This window comes from Ambystoma mexicanum, chromosome 6p (assembly GCF_040938575.1).
Source record: "Ambystoma mexicanum isolate Mex_15411 chromosome 6p, UKY_AmexF1_1, whole genome shotgun sequence".
NCBI classification, from domain to species: Eukaryota; Metazoa; Chordata; class Amphibia; order Caudata; family Ambystomatidae; genus Ambystoma; species Ambystoma mexicanum.
In genome coordinates, this window is record NC_090935.1 from 824,596,917 (window position 1) to 824,619,511 (window position 22,595).

At 47.5% G+C, this 22,595-nt stretch overlaps 1 protein-coding gene across 1 annotated transcript in view; it reads left to right on the forward strand.

Annotated features, from left to right (window-relative positions):
• The window catches only part of PPIP5K2 (diphosphoinositol pentakisphosphate kinase 2), a 2,362,281-nt gene that overhangs the window by 1,614,240 nt on the left and 725,446 nt on the right, over positions 1-22,595 (forward strand). The window contains exon 22 of the mRNA XM_069625464.1: positions 7,548-7,662. Within this exon, the coding sequence (XP_069481565.1) occupies positions 7,548-7,662 (115 nt within the window). The remainder of the gene's footprint in view (positions 1-7,547; positions 7,663-22,595) is intronic.

A 22,595-nucleotide genomic window follows, 5' to 3' on the forward strand; every position in this document is an offset into this window, starting at 1 on the left:
GAAAGCAAGCAGAGCAGAAAGCAGCCAAGCGGCCCGCAACAAAAGTCGAAAGTGAGTTGAAAGTAAAGTTGGGGAAGTGGCCCAAGAGGAGCAAAGCAGATAGAAAGAAGCAAAGTGAAAGAAAGGACAGTGCGAGAGTGCACAAGCGTGTCACAAGAGGACAAGTGACTTGGGTAAAGAGAAGTGAATTAAACAAAAGGTGCAGGTGCACAAGCAAAGCAGGAAGGTGCAAGAGGCACAAAGATAAAGTGAGAGAAACAAAAGCCAAGAGGGGCAACAGGGTCGGAGTGATATGACATGGCATTTATAAAGCGCCTATACACAAGTGTTTCAAGACGCGACAAGACAAGGATGAGGCACAAGAGGAGGACAAAACAACTGTCTTACTAGGCCTTCTGCCAATCAGATCGTGCAAGTACGGGGAAGAGGGAGGTGAGAAGTGCCAGGGAGTTGTGGGGGGATGGTAGAAGTGCAGGTACATAATAAGTGCCGCCGGCAGGTGGCTCATGAGTGCAGAGAAAGGGACTTTAGGGCTACAGGTACAGACCCTAAGCGCTGGGGGAGCCTGGAGGCATTGCAAAGGCAACTGGAAAAGCAGGAGCCTTGGCCCATGTTCAGAGGGTAGCCAGGTGACCAGTGCGCGGAGCAGTCATGGACATCAGCGGGGAAGAGGAAGAGAAAAAGCTGAAGCGATAAGGTTTTGAGTTGCTTCCAGAAGTGGTTCTGCTCTAGAGTGGTCGCTCCTAGGAAAAGCCAAGAGCCTGGCGTTCTCGGAAGCCTCTGGTCCTGCCCCAAGAAGAAAGTGTATGAAAGAACTGGTGAGTAAAACATATTTCAAAAGTGATGTGTGTTTAACATTTGGAGCTTTAAGAAATCTGAGTACATCCCGATTAAGAGAAACGTTGTATTTAAGAGTTCAAAGAGACCTGAGCTTGGGGAAGAGAACCTCAAGTGGCCTGAAGACTTGACATTCTGGTTGTGTTGTTAAGAGGTTTAAAGCTTGGAAAGGGAACCCCAAGAAGCTTACAGAAGGAACTGTGATAAATTTTCTTTTTTATGGTATTTTGGAGTTTGACCATACTGAAACGTGGGGTAGGGAACTCCAGAGCACTTAAGAACTTTGTTAACTACATGAGGTCTAAGAAGAAGGTCCTACGAACAGCTCTATTGTTTTGACATTGACCAAGCAGCACCTGGTAAGAAGAACACATATAGCCTACCCTGGTTCCCATTTTTGTTGAACCACTACTCAATTATTTTTGAAAGATTCCCTATCACGTTTTTGTATAAAGTGAGGGCAAGCATAGGTTCAGACACAGACTGGCTTTTATTTTGGACTACTAGACATCGACGGCCATCAGAAACATTGTATAAGAGAACTGCCCCTTTAGAGTTAGGGCCAGCTTGTCTACTTTGATGCTGATTGTGTATTGATAGTGCAATTTGAATTTGGGTAATTTTTCTAACACTTGTTAAATTCAATTAATGAGGTTCTTCAGGGCCTAAAATCATTGGTATTGTAACTAGAATATTCTGAATTAAGTTCTTGACTGGCTACTTGAATATCAACATGAAGATCATAACGGAATTAGTGCTCAACAAAAAAAAGGTAAGAAAAGAAGCAAAAAAAACTCCTTGTGTTAGTTACTTGAACTTAAAAGGACAAAACACAGTTAACCAGGAAACAGCATTTAGTCTTTTGGTGTTTGGCATACAATCAGTTTTGCTGTGATTGACATGGGTACTGGGCATGACATCCTTAGTAATCGGGTCTTTGTTGCATAATTTAACTGGCAAAGTCAATTTGACCTGTCTAATTTTTCTTTGTAGTTAAAATTAGGAATGATGTTTTTGTTGGTTGGTCTGTTCTACCAAATAAGGTACGGTTTATCACAAAATCGCATTTGACATGTTGATTTTGGGGTATCCAGTCATTTTACGGCAAACATTACAGAGTGGTACATAACAGAGCGGACAAAAACACAGAAAATATTAAATAAATGTATAAACGCTAGTGGGGTTAAAATGGGTCGGAATGGGGTTAGGGTTGCGTTATAAGGGTGGAAGTTGGGGGATAAATAAAAAAAACACTAAAATAAAATCAGTGTCTTTCTGTGCTTTGACCACGATTAAATGTGCCACTCTGTAATTGTGGTTGGTAAAATCACATATAACCGATTTTGGCTCCTATTCAGATCTGCTGCGATTAACTTGTATGATATTTGAGCTCAGTACTAAGCTCTTCATTGATTCAAAGGTTCTTGTCACTGTTTTCTAAATGCACATATTCTGCCTGACATGTTTTGGAGGATACACCAAATGGGCCTTGGTAAACAAGGAAAATAAATTGTCTGCTGACTGAAATTGCAAGATGCAATATCAGTGAGTTCTGTGAGTTCATACCTGAAATTATTGTGCAGATTTGCTTTAGTTAGTTCTGGGCGCCATCTTAATTTGGATGATTAGGTAGTTTCAGTTTAGGAAGATATCTTATTCTGTAAGTATTGGGATAATAGAAATGAAAAGGCAAACTTCACTGTTCTTGTGGTCAAAATAGTCTAGTGAGCTGATATCAATGACATTTATTATTGGGCACACTTCATTAAACTAACTTACCGTTCATTTTAAATGATTGTATTCTAAAGGAATGTGACTTTATGCCAGTTATGCATCCCTTGTCTGAAGTATTGTTTGGTATTGTCTCCTATTTCGTCTAAAATAAGACAAAACTAATTATTAGCTTACTAATGTGTGTCTGTTCTCTCTGGGTTTTTGCTGTTTAATGTGGACAATAGGAGTTGTGAGTTGTGATCGCCCGGCATGGAAACAATGGTGGCGGCGGGTTTACCGCCACCGTTGTTTCCATACCGGGCGATTTGTAATGAGGCCCATTGTCTCTGGTTCTCAAAGATCACAAATGTTCAGATCAAGCAAAGGAATACATCCAATGAAATTTTCCATGTGAATGATATTCACAGTTCCAGGGAATGGCTCCCTTCTCCAGTTTTCTCTGTACCGCAAGAAAAGTTCCAACAAAGAATCATAATGTGAGTTATAATCCAAGAAGACAACTCCCTCATATTGGCATGTTTACAGTTCTGGGGAATGGCTCACTTCCCCAGGTTTCCTCTTTACAATTTCGAGGACAGTTCATCAATCCCAAGGGCATATATTCTCCTTGAGTTGCTCCTTCGAGATATCACAATTCAAGTGCGGATTCCAGACTCGGAGGTTAGCTGGTATACTCTCCTGCCAGGTTTTCCTTGGCTACTATTCACAAACTTAAGGGCATGGATATTCCTTAAGATTCTCTTTTTTACTGAGGTGTGTTACATTGTACTTGACGTGTCCTGGTATACTCTCCTGGCAGGACTTTCACTTGACTCAGTCTCTTACAACCTCTTGACTTTGCCTGGTATACTCCCCTGCCAGGACTTCTATTCAGTCTCTCAAATAATTGCTCTGAAACACTTAGCTTTTCCTGGGGTATTCTTCTGCTAGGACTTTTATGCAGATTCTAAATATTTGATTTATAATTCCTTTTAAACACTTGGCTTTGCCTGGCATACTCTCTTGCCAGGACTTGCATGAAATTGCCATTCTCTTCATCCATACAATATTGGCCAACGTTGATTTATCGACTCTTGTATGCAAAAGTCTTTTTCAATATTCACTTTCCTGCTTTGGGACCCTGCCCCTTTCACCAGACCATTAAAATGTAAGAGATTCTCCCTCCTTATATATGGGTTAAACAACCCAGTAATAGTGAAAGTCAAATGTTACTTTGCTATAGGCTTCATTTTGTATCTCTCGCTTTGCTTTCGTAACGCAGCACATGCTTCTAGGTAACCCATCTTTCTTCCCTGAATTTACCGGGTATTCTGAATTGTTCTTGCGCTTCTCCGCTTTAGGTTGTTGAACCAGCATGCGTCCAGTTAGCCTCTGCACCTTCACCAATTTTGCTGTTTGCGTGCTCTGCTGCCTCGCGGTCTCAGGTGGCGAGCTTAGAGCAGCCTGGTTTCTGCCTGCGTCGGGATTCGCGGTCTCCCTGTTTCCTACGGCCAGCTGCTCTTCAGCATCCGGATTGGTGTTCGCAGAGGCCACCACACCACACAGCCTCTGCACTTGCTGGCATGTTTGTTTTCCATCCTGGTTGTCTTCAATGCTCTGCCCCTCTTTCTCGTTACAGTGGCCCACATACTATTGGGAGGAATCACTACTGCTCCCTGCCTCTTCCTTATCTCAGTTACTGGAACATTACTTCTTGGAACATATTGGGGGATGCCTGATGTAGGTCTTGGTAGTGGTTGGGGGAAATAGTGTCGGAGTAGGCCATCAGGGCCTCAGGAAGGGAAGGAACATCCCTGAAAGGGAAAGCGGGGTATCTAACGTCCTGGTGGGCTTTAATTACTGGCTGGAATAGAAGTGACACACGTGCTAAGTGTCTTGAGGACGCTCGAGGGAATTTTGGGATTGAACAATTTGTGAAAACTCGAACACATAACAAAGGGAATATATTAGACTGGGTAGCTGCTCATAACATGACCCTTTCTAATCAGATCATCTCCCCCTGCCCTTGGTCAGACCACTCTTTTATCCACTGTACTATTGTATGTGAAAACATGGGCTCACAGAGGAAAGGAATCTCACACCGAATGCTGTACGACCCTGGTTTTTACCTTCAGCACAGGAAGTGAAGGACATTGTTAAGTACCAGAATACCCTTCAAGAGACTATTAATATTATAGCACCTTTAAGAATAAAGGTGGTCATCTAGAGGCAGGCTAATACCTGGTTCACCCCAGAACTATAAATCCTTAAGAGCGCCAAAATAAAAAGTCTCTACAGATGGAAATCCTCTATTAATGAGTGTGACAAAGAGGGTTATCGGTGGGCAGCCAACCGATTCAAAGAAGCTGTCGTACTTGCAAAAAAATCCTCTTTTGACCACAGAATTGACAAAGCGCAATCACAGTCCAAAGAACTATTTAAAATCCTTAAGAAATTAGAACACCCTGCATGTCATGATACGACGTTTCAGTCCCTTTTGGACTACGTGGTCCATAAAACACTGCTACATTCCTTCCAAAGTGAGTCCAACATGGCCGATGCTAGTGCACCGCTAATGCTCTAGTGTTTCCAGAAGTTCGCCAGTTCCTTGAAAAGAGACATGCCCCCGCGGTGCTGCGTGTCTCAATGCTAACTTTCGGTACTTCGGAAAGTGTGGTCGTACCTTTCCCCTTGTGCTTAATAGCGCCTTCTCCCTTCCAGGTACTCCCTTCGCTTATTTACTAGCGCTCCTCCTCCCCACGCCTTGCCGCCCGTAGCATGTACTCTTTTACCGCTTTTAGTACATGTCTTGGTTCCTTCCTGGCTTTCCTCCTCTGAGACTCTGCAAATACTTCCTCATCCTTCCTGGAGTTGAATGCATACTCACCACGGTCAGAATTCACCTGCACGCTGGCGACAGAGGACAGGCAACTGTGTCTTTACAAAACCTGAGCTGTCCGGAAGAAGGAAAAACCCCAGACCAAGACTTTGAAAGATAAACAGGTGAGATTCCAGGCAACGTGTGACACTCCCCACGGTAAAACGGAGATTATCATTAGGTATACCGATTGGTGTACATCCATTCAGGAAGCCATGTGTGGAAGACTGAGTACAATCAAGCTTAATATTGAATCTGCCAAAAAATCTATAGCACCTAGTGCTGAGATAACTGACACTGTTACCCATAAATTGTGGAGGCAAAACAAGCAGTTTTACTTTAAACCGGTGTCAGAGTCAGAACTAGCACTATTAAGTAAAAATATTAAGCTGAAATCCTTCAAGGGGGATGCATGCCCTGCTCTGGTCATAAAAGCCTGTTCCCCCATGCTGATTAGCACCCTGTGTAAGTTTGTCAGTGCCTGGTAGGCATTAAGAACACATGGATTACACCTCTACTCAAGAAGCCAGGACTATGCCCTCTAAATCCCCTGAACTAACAGCCAATTTCTAATGAATCTTTCCTGCTGAAGATTCTAGATCGTGTAGCATACACACAAGTGGTGGTGGACACTTAGGCAAAAATCTGAAAGATGGGAACTGAGTACTCCCAGTTTCAAAGTGATGGCTGTGACATAAAATCTAAAAATAAAGTGAAAACTCTGGGGGTCCTTTTTGATTGTAATCTCAACATGAAGGCTCATGTTGGCAGTTTGGTGTCTTCAGCCTCGTACTATATCAAACCTCTGGCACAACTATGCCATTTTATATCAAGAGCTAACCGTGAGACAATAGCAAGGGCCATAATTGGTTCAAGGATCGTCTACTGCAGCAGTCTACTTGCGGGCCTATCTAAGTCTGACTCCTGTCAGTTTCAGGTTATACAGAACAACGTAGTTAGAGTTATTATGGAGGTGCTGTAACCTAAAAGTAAAATGAGAATGACTCTTGAGTAATTGGCATTTATTTGTCCTTCTAGAATAATGTGAGTGAAACTGGGACACAATGGATGGCTAGAGCAACGCAGTTTAGCACGTTTTACACTTACCCTCAGGAACTTGTAAGAGCCTCCTCGGAACTGCGCATTTGGTTAATTTCTCAATGCATGCAGTCCAGCATTTACGTAAATATGCCATTATGTTGGAATGGTGTGTGATACCGTCATTACTTTGACATTTAAAATAACAAGAAATAAACATTGTTGGTGCTCTCCCTAATTTCTCTTAAAACTGCTGTCATTTGTTGATGAAATAAATGTGTGGATTTTGGATGCTTTAATACATTTCATGATTGGGATTTAGCTTGGACTATTTGAAGGTGACCACGGTGCTCAGTACCTTAGACAATGTCAGAAACACGTTCATATACACGTGTGTACATTGAAAAACAACACTTTGATTTCACAGTCCACAATGGAGATAATTTTCTTGTTCAATCACTTGCTTATACCCATCTCTGATAGGGTTCTCCACGTTGCGAAGGGCGGAGGGCGGGCCTTTTCTTTGGCAGGCCCGTAGCTGTGGAATGCCTTGTCGGTAGCGCTTCGTCACATTCAGGATTTTAACAAATGTAGGCAACACTTGAAAACCTATCTGTTCAATTAAATTCTGTTGGTCTCTCCCACGGTTTTTCTATTTCGTCCCACAGTGAATTTTGCACCTTCTAAGAACCTGATTGATAGATCATTTATTCCTTGATTATTATAGTTTAAGTCCAAGTGTTACATTAATGGTGTGAAAAATATATTTCGACTCTTTTTGCTCAGAAGTTGTTCATTGTTGCCCGCTTGTGTATGTTGGTGAATTTTCTCGATTCCAGAGCCGAAAGCCGATATCCTCTATATTGGCAGTTTGATGCTCCTTCTGCCAATGTACTGCAAGTGAATATTCAGCCTCTGCATTTTGATGGCTCGAAGATGTTTTGCAAAGCTAACCGTTAAATTTAAATTTTTTCATAAAGTATGAAATGTCACATTTTGATTTGAGCAAGATAGATATTAATCTTGCATTATGAATGGGTTGCTTCTCTCTGATCTACTCTGGGATTTTCCTTTATTGTAGGTATTCCAGAGGAGTTATGTCGCCGGAGCGGCATGTACGCACACGGTTATATTTCACCAGTGAGAGCCATGTGCACTCTCTTCTATCAATTCTTCGTTTTGGTGCCTTATGTGATGTAAGTAGAATGTGTTCAATAAATATGTTTGGTTAGTTATACATAATCTGTTCAAACATTTTAAACATGGCATTCCATTTGAAAATGACTATAAAACTGTAATCCAAAAGCTGATAAATCACATAGTTCTTCTGACTTGGTATTCATGCTTCTAAAACAAAGCTTGCGTTCTTTCACCCTATGACATCTTTTGGGTGGTGACTATGATGATAAATCCTGGAGTGCATGCTGCTCCCACTGATCCTTTTGAAAATGAAGTTCTATTTTACATCAATGTGCTTGTATAACCTGAAATCTGCTCGAATGAAAAGGGGAGCAAAGATATTGGGATGGTTCTTCATTTAACTTGATGTTCTTTCTTCAGATATTTACATTTACTGTTATCAATGGATGCCACAACCAGTGTGCTTGAAGCAGGTCTTTTTCTTTTTTTAAACATGTTATTAATACCCTGGGGGGTGGCCCTAGGATGCGAATATCAATGATACCTGTGGCAGTGGGCTTGATCAGCCTTTAAGGGCACCAGAGCCTGGCATTAAGGCCTGATTGAATAAGTTGGCCCCAGGCCACTAACAGACGATCAAGTACAGCATTGTGTGACCTGTTGCTTAAATTAAGTTCTTTTTCATGTTGTGTCATTGTCTAATGTACTAATTTACTGATTATTCCTGAAGACATGTATGCTTGTTCCCCTCTGCAGAGGTAGCGGAACCTAGATTGCAACAAGGTAGTGCACCGTTATTTTATTTAATGTCTCCTTAAAAAAAAAAATAAGTATGCAAAGAGATTCACTCATCCACTTCTAAGAATGATGAGTTTGAGCAGGTTTTTCCAAAAAAGCAGTTTTGCTCAGTCTTTCATATGCTTTTGAAGTACTACAGTTGACGCCTCCCTTAGGCCAACATTTCCAGACTTGAGCAAGCTTATCCCATCCTTGCTTGATGTCTCCTTTCTGTCAGTGGAATCGTCTGTTATGGAACAATCTCTATTCTGTACTACACTTCACTCTAATCATTCAATATAGTAAGAGGCTTAATTCAAAAGGTAAACTAATTTTGTGGTGATTAGCGGCTAGCTGGCTTTGAGTAATTGCAAAGGGCCCGGTTTGGCTTTCAATAAGGCAGCACAGACGAGGCAGAATCAAGGGGCAAAACCATATTGAATGCTTACATTTTTCTAAAGTGGATACTTTGTCAGGAACACGGATAAGTGTATTTTACTTAACTTGCTTTATTTCCTTTCATCAGCAAGAATCTAAATTTCCTATCAACCTTGAGTGCTGTATTTTCCCAGATGTTTGAAATGTTATTCAGGTGATACCATTTAACCAATCCATTCTCTAGAGGAGTTTATCAATCGTTTGCAGTCCAGGCCATTTCCTCGTTCTTTGCTGCTCTTTCAGCAGTCAAGTAATACTTGTTTTGCTCCGTCCATTTTTATGTTTTTATTTATAGATTTATGCTATGTTGTTGCTTTCATTGCACTCCAGTTAATATTGACTAAATGGGGACAGGTCTTTGGGCAATTTAATGTTCTGCAGTGCTTAGCGTTTTGTTGCCATAGTGTTAGGGCGAATTCTCATTTCTGTGCTAATTCCCTTCAACCTTAGAGACCCACATCTCTTTTGCTGGACTTTAGGACTTTTTAATCTTAACCCTGGAGTGAGTGAGACCTTTTTCTCACTCTCTGATGTGTTTTGACCTAATTTGGATTATGTGTTTCCTCTATGTTTGGAGTCTGACAAACTCCATAGGCATCTACTTTTTGTATCGTGACACACAGCACCTTCAGTGCAGTGTCACAGAGAAATCCTTTACATTTCTCATAAGGGTTAAATACCTTTTCTTGTGTGAACTATAAACTACTGTTCCCAAGAATAGTAAAGTGAAATTAACTTTACTTACCTTTTTTCCAGCACATACCATCTTATGTGGAGTGTTGGGGGTTACTTAGTGTACTCTTATCCTACATTCTCATGTAACATTTTTTATGTTACTTTCACTACTTTACATGGCTGGTGGCAGTGGTTTTATTTTCCTACCATTGTTCTTTTCTACAACAGGCTGAATCCTCAGCTGCGGTATAGCACCCTTTCTTGGGGTTTACTCTGCATGCCAAGCCATGTTTGAGCCCTTTGTCCATTTTGCCTTTGGTGGGCTTCAGCCCTGAAACCCGCCTATGGCTCCAGTGTGTCTGGAAAGGCAGGATGTGAGGGAGGATCCCAAAACTGCCCTGTCCTTTGTTTCTAGGAGTCCATGAATGCAACCAGTCCTGATTGGCTGGCTTTCCTTTCACAACAGTCACCTGCTGTTTGAGTGACAGCCTAAGCGGTCAGAGTCGATCACTGGGTGAAACACCCGACAGAGAAACCGTGAACAAAGCTTGCTGCATCCTCCTGGACCTTTAAATTGCCTGGTGAAGCCCTGTTGGTGTTCTGAAACTCCTTTTTCTGATCGACAAGAGAAGCTCCGGAAGGGGCGACTTCTTCCCTTGGCTTAGTGGGACCAACTAACCTTGAGATGAGCTCCACTGGACCTTCTTCCCTAATTGGCTGTACTTCTTTGCTGCTGCAAGACCCGAGTTCCAGGGGTCGAGAAATCCGTAGTGGAGTGCAACGTGTGCAACCCAACCAGAAGCTCCAGGAGTCTCCTAAGGACCCTCCAGATGCAGGACGACCAGAGCTCGAGTCCCCTCACCAAAGTGCAGGTCTCAAGGAGTGAAGGAAGCCCAACCGGTATCCGAGATCAGCGGTGTTGCTGAAACCGCGAAGTACCACTGATTAGAAAAGAGCCCTTAACTGCGGACGACTTCCAAATTGCCGCTGCAGGAGTCCTCTAGACGTCCTCCCTCTTGTCCCTACAAATAAGGCTCAGGAACCCAGGGTCTGCATCACTGCAACAGAACAGAATCCAGCTGGACCCCTCTTCTTCAAGCCAGAGGTACTGTTTAGACCTGGGGTACTTACCTCAGTGTCTTTAGCTGCGCTCTTCTCAGTTGAGACTTGCATTGGCTACTTTTGTTGGAGTTGATTACAACTCTGCTTTTCACAAGTGTAACAGCTTGTGACCCTACAAGTGATTTCTACAAAACTCTCTAACTTTGTGCAAGACTTTTACTATCTAAGAAGTGCCTCAGCACCATAGACTGCTCCAATTGACGTTGGCTGACCCTGCTCCTTACAGACTCTTCTAGTCCATTGACTTTGATATTTCTGTCCTTCAGAGGTGGTAACTTGTTTTAAACTGTTATTGCTGGAAAATACTTGTCTAGATCGCATTGGAAGATTAATTGTCCTCACCTATACTGAGAACCTGTTTTAACCTTTTTCCTTCCTTTAACCTTTCCTTTCTGCAACCTCAGAATCTGCGAAGTATAACTAATGATATATAAATGCCATTACAGTCCTTGTGAATGAAGTCATCTCCGGGTGCAGAAAGTGTGTAAAAAGCATCTCTAAAAAGTATTCACTAAACTTATACCGATTCTGGAAAAGTATTTTAAAGTATATTTGATTGTCACCTATCTTGCACTTTTGAAAAAACCCTTATTTAAAAATTGATGTTAAATAACTTTATAACTGAAACCTTGAGTGTAAGTGTTACTTGGCTACTTGTATTTGCAAATTTCATTGCTACAGCTCTACAGCTCACATTTAACCCTCTTGAGATAGGCCGGCTGCTCAGTCACACTACTACCAACTTGTGTAGTACAGACCTATACCAAGAGGTTGGTTACCTAATACCAAGCAGATAAGTGTTGTGTAGTCTCACACAGTGTTACAACACCAATTTTTACCTAACATATGGGGATAGGTTTTTGGGCAATTTAATGTTCTGCAGTGCTTAGCATTTTGTTCCCATTGATGAATTAGCAGGTGTGTGCGAGTTCTAGCTCCTTCTCCTCCCCCATACTGTTGTTGATGGTTTGAAGCCTGTTGTTTGGGCTTGCAGTGAAGCAGGCTTAGTCTCAGGCCCTTCGAGCCCTGGCATTGCGCCTCATAATTCATGCTGTCTAGTGTGCGTAGAGCTGGGTGTCGCACCAGGGCCCCCATGTTCATTGTCCTCGAGAGTAATGCCAGCAGTGAGTGCCGAGTGCATTGAGAGTGTGCATCAAGCCACTCCATTTTCTTTGTGGGCTCTAGAATACCAAGGGATCCACCTCTCAATGTGCATGAGCAGACCTTGCACCGCAAGTGTCGTCCATTCCTTTCACACACTCGCATTTAATCAACACTCATCTTGGAGTTCTGAGCCACGGTACTAGTGTACCTGTTAAATATTGATGGTATAGCTGTCAGGTGTATTACACACATGAGAATCGTGCTGGATTTTGTGTGGGGACCTAGCATACAATTCATTGAGTATGCGTGAGGGGACTCGCATAGCCCCACTGCATTGGCAGTCCCCAACCTCCTTAGCCAAAGGTCCAAGCTGTACGTGCAGGGCTTCTGGGCACCCACTTTGGCCATTTGATTGATGTCTAGCTCTGTCGACTGGACATAGAATGCAGAGGGATGTCGGGGAGGAAGATCCTCAGAAGGGTCATGAGGACTCAGACTGGCTATTATGGGCATTAACCTGGTGCGGCTCAGGCTGTTATTTTCAAGAGGGTTCTAGGGAACTTGGTGGATCTAGCACTGCATCTAACTTTCTCTGAACTGCAGCTAGTGCAGCAGAGGCGTGATGCTCTGGAGGCTCAATTGCCTAAGTGAATCATGAGAAGCACACTTTGAAGCCTTTTATAAATGAACAATTATAATTCTCCAGCATGGGGTCGGCATGGATTCACATGTTCATGAATATTCCCTGTCATCAGGCCGGGAATCCTCGATAAAAGAAAAACAGTTTCACTTATAAACTGTCTTTCTCCTTTAAACCAATCACTGAGCTCTGGGTCTGGGTCTGCCCCCAGCCAATGATTGTTCCCACATAAGCCCCTCCTCTGGCAGCCATCTTCAGATTTGGTAAGCACGTAAAGTGATAGTATGACTAAGAAGAGCTGCAGAGGGGACAGCAGGGGAGTTCGCATATGAATCCATGCCTGAACCATGCTGGATAGAAAGTAACTTGTTCCTTCTCCAGCATGGGGTCTGGCATGGATTCACATGCTCATGAATCCGATTTTTTACCGCACGTTCGTGTTGGGAGTCCTCGTGTTTTGCTCTCTGAGCTTTTCTACAATTTTGCGCCTTTTTTGATAAAAAGTTCTATTTTTGGTCAGTTGAGCCTGGGTGCTCTTTCGCTCCTTTGACCGGCAAGCAGGGATCCGTTTGTCAGCATCTTCAACGCCCCTCAAGGGCAAGAATCATCAAAGTTTCATAGAAGATTCCAGAAGGCCTTTGGGCCTACACCGCAAGCCGAACAATTTTGGAGAAGGACGGAGGATCCTCTTAAAGCTCTGCTCTAGCTGCGGATTGAGGAACGTGTTTGTAGAAGACAAACTCCTCCAGTGCTTCCACTGTCTCCATCCGGACCACAGGGAAGTGGATTGTGAAATCTGCCTTGGTTTTTCCAAGCGAACTGCCAAGGATTGTCGCGGTTGGCGGTGTGGCTCAACGCCAAGGCCTCTACTCTGTGCGGCAAGCAGGGGCATGCCTCACCCAGGAAGGCCTGGTTCGAGGAGCAAGCTTCTAAGTCCTTTGAAGGTGCTCCATCCGTGGGGGCCCAAGAAAATGACAAGCACCGCAAATCCATTTCCGTAGTGGGGTGGCCGTGCAAGCTAGTCCTGCGATGGGCCGGGTGTGCTCATCTTCACTGTATGCCTCCATCTCCAGTCATCGCTCCAGCTCCTCCTCGAAGAGGAAGTCAGTTAACCCATGGAAGCTGCGGGAGAAGCTGGAGAAGACCAAGGCGCAGGGAAAGGTGTCTGACCTACCCTTGAAGGCCCAGGCGGCACATGCAAAGTCATCCTCGATGATCGAGCTGGTGGCCGCCGCCCTCTCGAAGGTGAATGGTGCTGACCCGGTCCAGCAGGCCCCGGTGGCGCCCAGAGTATCCCTGGTCCAGAGTAACACGCCGGAGAAGAGGATGCCATCCCTAAGCCTGAGACCGACCCCTCGGGATGTAAAAATAGGAGGCGGGCCTCAACCGTGCTCCAGGGCGCACATGTTTCTTCCTTGGATGAGGAGTATCTGGTGTCCGTTCACATGGTCCCGGAGGATGTGGGGAACGATGACGGAAACGCAGAGAGGGGACGACGGTGGAAACGATGGCGCTGGGCCCAACAAACCTACTCCCCCCGACACCTCCAAGGGACGTATGGCTGGACATCCTCTCGACCCTCCACACCTTGTTGTCAGAAATCCAGAAGAGGATGCCAACGGCGCCACTGGCTCCGGCAACACCCCGGGCCAGCCCCCGGTGAAGAAGAGGAGACAGCACCCTTCACCATTTCATCAACCTCTGCACATGCCCTCCCCCCCTAGGGATACGGGGACGGATACAGCTACTTCGGACACGGACGATGATGGCAGCGTTTCTCAGCCGGCGAGGGCTTCTCCCACGGACAACGTGTGGTTGTTCTATATCATGGTAGCCAGAAGAGACAAAGAAAGAAGGTTTCCTTTACCAACGGTGTGAAGCCAAGAGAAAGAACATTCTAGCGGTGCCTCTCCTGGACGTCGTTAGGGACGAGGGCCTGGCGTTGATGAGAAACCTGGCCTCGGCCCAGTCGAAGAGTGATATGCTGGAGAAAAAGTACTGTGTGCTGGAGTCTACACCCAAGTGCCTACGTTCTTAGCCTTCTCCGGACTCTGAGGTCTCGCTGGCAGCAAGAAATCAATCACCTAACCGCTTCGTCTTTAGCCTCTGACCCTCCGGACAAAGAAAGGAAGAAGTCTACTCGGCTGGGACGACAGTCAAAACAGTTCTCCAGCATGGGGTCTGGCATGGATTCACATGCTCATGAATATTCCCCATCGTCAGGCTGGGAATCCTTGGTAAAGAAAAAATCAGTATCAGTTTCGTTTCTGATCTGTCTTTCTTAGTAGTAACCAATCACTGATCTCTGGGTTATACTGCCCCCAGCCAATGACTGCCCTCTCCCTAAGCCCCGCCCCTGGCAGCCATTCTCAGATTTTTACTGCACGCTCAAGTGTTGGGAGTCCTCGTGTTTAGCTCTCGAGTTTTTTACTGCGTTTTCATGCTTTTTCAGGAGAATTTCTCATTTTTTTGGTTTAATCGAGCCTCAAGCTCCACCGTTTCTACTATAATGGGGATCCGTTTCGGAATTCTTTTACGCCCCTCAAGGGTAAAGTTTTCATTGAGTTTACACTTCTTGGAGGATTCCGGAAGATCTGCGGCCTACCTCAACGGACATGGCCCAGGACAAGGGGAGCTCGACGCCCGGATCCAAGCTGTTCAGGAACTGCCCTGGATGCGGATTATATAACGTTTTCAAGGAGGACGAGCATTCGCAATGTCTCTACTGCCTCCATGGGGACAAGACGCACGTGGAGAAAGACTGTGCGTTCTGCAAGAACCTTTCGGAACGGACCAAACAAGATCGCCGTTCCCGCCTCGCCATCTGGCTGGAAAAGGGCACAGCAAGTGAGAAGGCGAAGAAGAAGTCTGAGTGGGCTTCTAAGTCCTTTGAGGGCGCCCCAGCGATGGGGCCCCAACAGAAGGCCAAGCACCGCAAGTCCGCTGGCTCCGGGAGCGCTGAAAGGTCGGGTTCTTCGGTTGGCAAGCAGGGCGCTACTTCCCCGGCACGTTCGACCACGAGCCAGCGCTCTGGTTCGGGGAAGAGGAAGTCCGAGAACCCGGGTAGGCCGCTGGAGCGGACCCGGTAGATCTCGAAGGGGGAGCGAGGCGCTGACCCTCCCCCCAAGGCGAAGGCCCAGGACGCACCTAAGGTGGTGAGGGCTTTGATCCATCCGGCTAAGGCCTCTACCGAAGTGGTCGCTGCGACCCTGGCACAGCCGGCTGAGACTATGCCAATGGAAACGGCCTCTGGGCCCAGAGTATCCCTGCCGCCGCGGAGGGAATCCTCTTTCCAGCCCATCGCTAAAACCCCCGTGAAACCCCTGGCTGAATAAGAGGGGGGGGGTGGTGGCCATTACAGACTCTGAATCAGCCTCTGAGGAGGAACTGGTGGATACCGAGAAGGGTCTCAACGAAAGGTCCATAGGCCTCAACGAGAGGTTCGAGAAGGTTCGATCCCAGGGGACGGTCCCTGCTGACGTGATCGAAGATAGCGACGACGACGACGACGACGAACAGGGCCCAGTGGAGCGGCGATCCCGTCCGTCGCAGCTATTGCCCGAGCCCCAGGATAGCTCGGCGGCCATTTTGTTGGCAATCCAATCATTATGTACCGAGATAAGGCCGAGATTACCACGCACCCCAACGGAGGAGCCAGAACCAGGCCCATGGGGAAGCCCTCCGAACAAGTGGAGGAGAGTCCACCCCGCTCCGCCCTTCGTGCCTGTGAGACCAGTGGATCCCTCATCCCCCTCGCCGGGAGAGGATACGGGGACGGACGATGACGGCGGCGATGACACAGCGGACATCCCGCCGTCACTGCCCCCCCGCGGGTGTCCCCAGCCGACGAGGTTGGCTCTTTCCACGCCATGATAACCAGGGCATCCAAGCTCTTCCAGCTCTGCCCTGAAGAACAGAAAAAGGAAGGGGTTCTGTACCAACGACGAGAGGCTAAGAGGAAGACGGTCCTCGTGCTGCCTTTACTCAACGACATCTGGGACGAGGGACTTGCTGTCCTCAAGAACCCTGCCACGACACCCGCCAAGAGGGACAGGTACGAGAAGAAGTACCGAGTCCCCGAAGCCGCCCCCTTGTGCCTCAGGGCCCAGCCCACGCCGGACTCGGTCGTCTCGGCAGCGGCTAAGAAGAAGGCAGCAGGCGCGGCGGCTTCAACTTCCACTTCCAAGCCGGACAGCAAGGGCAAGAAGTTGGACTCTATGGGACGACGAGTCATCTCGTCGGCGGCGACGACGATTACGGCGGCCAATGCCTTAGCGATCGTGGCCCGCTACGACAGGGAGCTCTGGTTCAAGATAGCTCCCCTGCTAGATTTCCTGCCTGATGACAAAAGGGTGGAGGCCCTAGAGTTTGCCTCCGACGACGAGGATGGCTCAAGGCGACAGAGTGTTGGACATGCCGTTCGACAGCAACAACCTCTTTGGTAAGGCTGTGGATGAGTCTCTACAGGCCATCAAGACCGACTCGGAGACGGCCCGGGCCCTTGGGGTGCTTCAGCAGCGACGGGCCTTTCGGAGCCCCGGAGGCAGACAGAGTGCCTCCAAAGGATCCAGCGGTGGCTCCTCCACTTACAGCCAGGCGGCCCGCTCCTCTTCCCAGGAGGCCTACAGAGGTCGCGGCAAGCAAGGGGGTTCCCGCCGTCGTCGCCCAGGAGGCCAAGGTGGCAAGGCCGCTTCCAAGCAAGACTGACCCAGCTGGATTGTCGGACCCCCACCGAAGCACCCCGGTGGGAAGCCGACTGACAAAGTTCATCAGAGTGTGGGAGTCCATCTCCACCGATCGTTGGGTGTTGGACACCCTGGCCAACGGCACTCGCTGGAATTCCTAAAGAAGTGCCCTTGCATTCCTCCCGTGGCCAGGAAGGAGAATCACATCCCTCAACTGCTGTTGGAAGTACGGGCGATGCTCAAGAAAGGTGCCATCGAGCTCGTCCCCAGGAGGCTTTGGGGCTCTGGAGTGCACTCAAGGTACTTCCTCGTCAGAAAGAAGACAGACGGTTGGCGCCCCATCCTGGACCTGCGCCGGTTAAACAAATACATCAAGGCGCAGAAATTCAGGATGGTCCCCCTCCAGCACGTGCTGGGACAGCTAGAGGAAGGCGACTTCCTATCGTCGTTGGACCTGGAGGATGCTTACTTCCACATCCCCATTCTAAAAATGCACAGGAAGTTCCTCAAGTTCGTGGTTCAGGGACGCCATTACCAATTCAGAGCCCTACCGTTCGGATTAAAGTCGGCACCCAGGGTTTTCACCAAGTGCCTGGCACCAGTGGCGGCACAGCTGCGCCTGCAGGGGATCCACGTCTACCCCTACCTGGACGACTGGCTAATCCAGGCAAGGTCAAGGGAACTCGCCGTCGATCATACGGCGAGGACCGTCCGGTTGCTCACGGAGCTGGGGTTCGCCATCAACTACCCCAAATCCCACCTGGTTCCATCGCAAGTAGCACTGTTTTTGGGGGCGAAGCTCGATACAGTGGAGCAATTGGCTTCCCCTTCAGAGGAGAGGACCAAGACCATCCTGGGCAAGGTGCGGCGCCTGTTAGCCTCAGACGTGGCCAGGGTGAGGGCCATCAAGTCCCTTCTCTGGATGATGTCCTCATTCATCTACCTTGTGCCCCTTTGCAGACTTCGGATGCATCCGCTACAGGAGTTCCACGACGCCCACTGGTTTCAGGCGAGGGGGTGCTTCGAGGACAGGATCCCCCTCGACGAGGAGTTCCGTCGGGCGATCCTATGGTGGGGCACCCGGGCTCACCTCACGACGGGCACAGACTTTCAAACCCCGGCGTTTCAGGAGAAAGTGACTACGGACGCCTCTCTGGGGGGTTGGGGGACCCACACCGGAGATCTCGCAAGATGCCTTTGGCTCCCGGAGGAGAGGTCTCTTCACATCAACATCTTGGAGCTCCGAGCAGTGTTCTGGGCGCTCAAGTCGTTCCTCCCGTCCCTCAAGGACAAAGTGGTGAGGATCTTCACCGACAACACCACCACAATGTTCTACATACGGTTGCAGGGGGGCACCAGATCCCCAGCCCTATCCAAGGAGGCCCAGGATTTGTGGCACTGGGCTGTTGCCCAAGGGATGTTTCTGGTTCCTTTCCACCTGGCAGGAATAAAAAACACCATTGTCGACTCAGACATCAGGGAGCTGTGCTCGTGTCACGAGTGGAAACTGCGCCAGGATCAAGTGGATCGACTCTTCCAACGATGGGGCAAACCCCAGATCGACCTGTTCGCGACGGCGATGAACTCCAAGTGCCAGAGGTTTGCCAGCAGGTTCCCACAACCGAGGAGCATGGGCAATGCTTTCTCGTTCCCTTGGGATGGCCTGTTTCTATACGCGTTCCCTCCATTGCCGTTGCTGCTCCGCCTCATCAACCAGCTCAAGAAGTCCAGGTGCAGGATAATCCTCGTCACACCGGCGTGGCCGAGGCAGATCTGGTTCCCAGACCTTCTGGACTTCTCAACGTCCCCGCCAGTCAGGCTGCCGGCGGACGCGGATCTTCTCTCCAGAGAAGGAGGCACCATTCTCCACCACGACCCACAGTTGCTGAACTTGCAGGCCTGGCTCGTGCAGCGCTAGAGTTTGGAGGGTACGATATCCCGGCTGATTGCAGAGAGGTCCTTGCAAAGGCCAGGGCATCCTCAACTCTCAAGTGTTATGGTCATAAATGGAAGAGGTTCTCTGTCTGGTGCCGTGCACAGAAGATCAACCTTCTGCGAATTACGGCCCCTCAAGTGCTGCCAGACCTTCTGTCGCTGGCCAAGGCTGGACTGGCTCACGCCTCCATATAAATACATCTGGCTGCCATCTCCCGATATACCAGGACGACGGGACGGGCGTCCTTGTGGTCCCATTGCCTGTTGAAGGAATTTATGAAGGGACTATTCCGATCATTCCCGCCGGTGAAGGCTCTTGCCCCGGCGTGGGAGCTTAATGTGGTGCTGACCAGGCTCATCGAGGCCGCATTCGAGCCTATGCATTCGGTGCCTCGCCTGCACGACGAGTGGGAGAGATTCAGGCCCTATCTTGCAAGCCTCCATACTTGACTTTTCATGACACGAGGGTGGTGCTGAGGACGCACCCCTCCTTCATGCCCAAGGTGCAGTCAGAATTCCACCTCAATGAGCCCTTGGTGTTACCAGTTTTCTTTCCGTCGCCTTCGACGCCGACCGAGAGGACTTTACACTCGCTGGATGTAGCTAGAGCGCTGAAGTTCTACGTGGACCGCACGAAGAGTTTTCGGAAGTCGTCACAACTGTTTGTGAACTTTGGGTCTGTGAATCAAGGGAGGCTCTCTCGAAGACTTCCATCTCCAGATGGCTCTCCGGCTGCATCATGCATTGTCACCGGTTGGCAAACCGACCGCTGCCCGGCCGTCCGAGAGTCCATTCAACCAGAGCGATCGCAGCTACTACGGCTTTCCTGTCTGGTGTGCCCCTGCTGGACATCTGCAGGGCTGCTACGTGGAGGTCAACGCACACCATCACAAGATTCTACTGCGTCGATCGGGACTCCAGGGAGGAGTCCAGGGTCGGCCAAGCAGTGCTGCGCAACCTGTTCGCTTAAGGTGAGCCTGGTGAGGAGGTAAGAGATGCTTAATGTTGAGTTGTTGTATTGCTTAATGTTGAGCCTGTTGCCACCTCCCGTTGTTGTGCATGTGTATTCTGCTATGTATTCTTTTATTCATGAGCATGTGAATCCATGCCAGACCCCATGCTGGAGAAGGAACAAGTTACTTACCTGTAACTGTTGTTCTCGAGCATGAGTCTGGCATGGATTCACATGCGAACCCTCCCACCTACCCCTCTGCGGCTCTTCACTTGGTCATACTGCCACTTGGCGTGCTGCCAAATCTGAGGATGGCTGCCAGAGGCGGGGCTTAGGGAGAGGGCAGTCATTGGCTGGGGGCAGTATGACCCAGAGATCAGTGATTGGTTACTACTAAGAAAGACAGATCAGAAAGGAAACTGTTACAGATTTTTTCTTTACCGAGGATTCCCAGCCTGACGACGGGGAATATTCATGAGCATGTGAATCCATTACAGACCCATGCTCGAGAACAACAGTTACAGGTAAGTAACTTGTTCCTTATCGCGGCCCGATGTGTGTCAGGACTTGCACCCTCTTTGGTCGCCCTTTGGCACAATGGGCCACCGCAGCCTTCTTACTGTGGGCCACGGCAGGCGTCACAGTTAATGGCAGCCATCTTGTGGTGTAGCCAACTTCTTCACGCCCATCTTCGCCCAATGTCTCACCCCCATTCCCCAGACCCCACAGATTTTGTTACCGATCCGGGCGGCACCACAATTAGCAGGATCTTAGTCAGGATAATATCGGGTGGCAGCGCAAGCCCTGGAGGTTCTGCTTCACTTCAGTCTCCCACTGCCCACGTCCCCCAAGATGACAACTTAATGCAACAAAATCCCTGAGATTCAGCTAAAGCCACCTTAACTTCGCACCTCCTGTTGTGCAGCCTATGACCACAATGATATCACTGATGGTATCACTGACATCAGTGGTGATATTGCTAAACACATCATATATTACATCGATGATTATTTAACTTATGGCATCAGACATAAGATAATTATACGTATTTGCCCATATTTAGAACGCCCGTAGGTGCCTACAAATGTGGTATTAGCATTTTAGATTAGTTCATAACAATGAGTACATTGTTTAAAACAGTAAACAGCTACACATGCATCATATCACTACTTGTAAAGCTTTCCTTTGTAGTACGTTGGTAAAAGATAGCTGAATTATAAATAGGACACTGCTTAGATATATCTAAGATTTGTTCACTATGATATCTATATATACAGTTACAAAAAAGTGTAGAAATAGAGAGACACGTTGAACCCTAATTATTTACGACGTTTTCAAATAAGCCTATGTAAATACTGAATTGTTTACTTGTAAGAAAAATGTGTACATGTATCATTTTCTAATTTACATGAGAAGTGCTTTAAAACAAGGAACAACTAAGTATAAGGATATATTTTAAGAATTTTCACACATGGGTATTGAAAAGAAAGTGATTATTACTCTACATTTGTTAAAGCTTCTGCAGTGCGGCTTGATGTGTGACGGCTCTCCGGCGTTTACTTGCTACGCTTTCAGGTGCCTTTCTCTAATTCTCTAAACTGCAAGCTAGGTGGGTGTGGCTCACTACACGCTGATCCGCGCTGTCTATCTGGCGTGTGTATCCCATTTGGGCCTCCAGTTGCTGCTTACTGTTTCCTGGTCCCTGGAGAGGCTGTTGCACCCGGTGTGGGTATGAAGGGAAAGGCGCAGAGGTGAGGTGAGGAGCCTGGGGACCCTGTGCTCCTTAATTTTCAATGTATTGCAGGGAGCTTGTGCACTCCTGAGGTTAGATCCTGAGTGTTAGCCTGTCTAAGCTGACAAGAAAGGCCTGTCCTGTTGAAGATTTAGTCAGTCTCCAGGCCGTTAATTTGCCTACTATGCCCACTACCAAAATGTATGTGCCAAAAAAGAAACAGGAGTTATTACCTGAAGTTACGGCTGCCCCTCAGTTTAGTGATGTTGAAGTTGGTGGCTCTCCCAGGGGCATAGTTAAGGGTAGTAATCAGGTGTTGGAGGTCTTAGCAAGCAGTGCCCTTAGAAGACCGCATCGCCACAAAGAGAGCATGGATTCAACAGATGGAAGTTGGGTTCTCTACCTTGGATGTCCCAGTGACAAAACATATGGCAGAATTTAAAGAAGTTGCTGTGGAGAAAGATCGTTATTTTGCCTGATGATGCGCCTGTCTTGGGTCAAGGTGCCAGTTATGTCCAAGTGCCATTAACTGCATGGGAGGCACCACAATCCCATTTGAAAAGTATGTATATGGTGATTGCTAAAGCCATGTCACGGTCCTGCCCAGAAAATAATGGATTGCTTGGTGCCCTAATGAATCTGTAATTTGGCTATGTATGAAGGAGAACATTATAAAGGACCTGAATTAATGTAAAACAAATCAGAATTTTTGTGCATGGGTGAACTCTTTTGATGAGTTTACATAACCTGCCCCCCGGATAGGGTGGAAAAAGCATGCCAATGTGACACAAATGATTGGCACTCGAATAGGAGGGATATGTTTTGCCAAACCGACTTGACTATGAATAATAGTATGCCAACTAGGGTGAATGAGTCCAGTGTTCTTCAGTCTGATTTAATCTGCCTTGATGCCAGCTCTTCTGCGACAG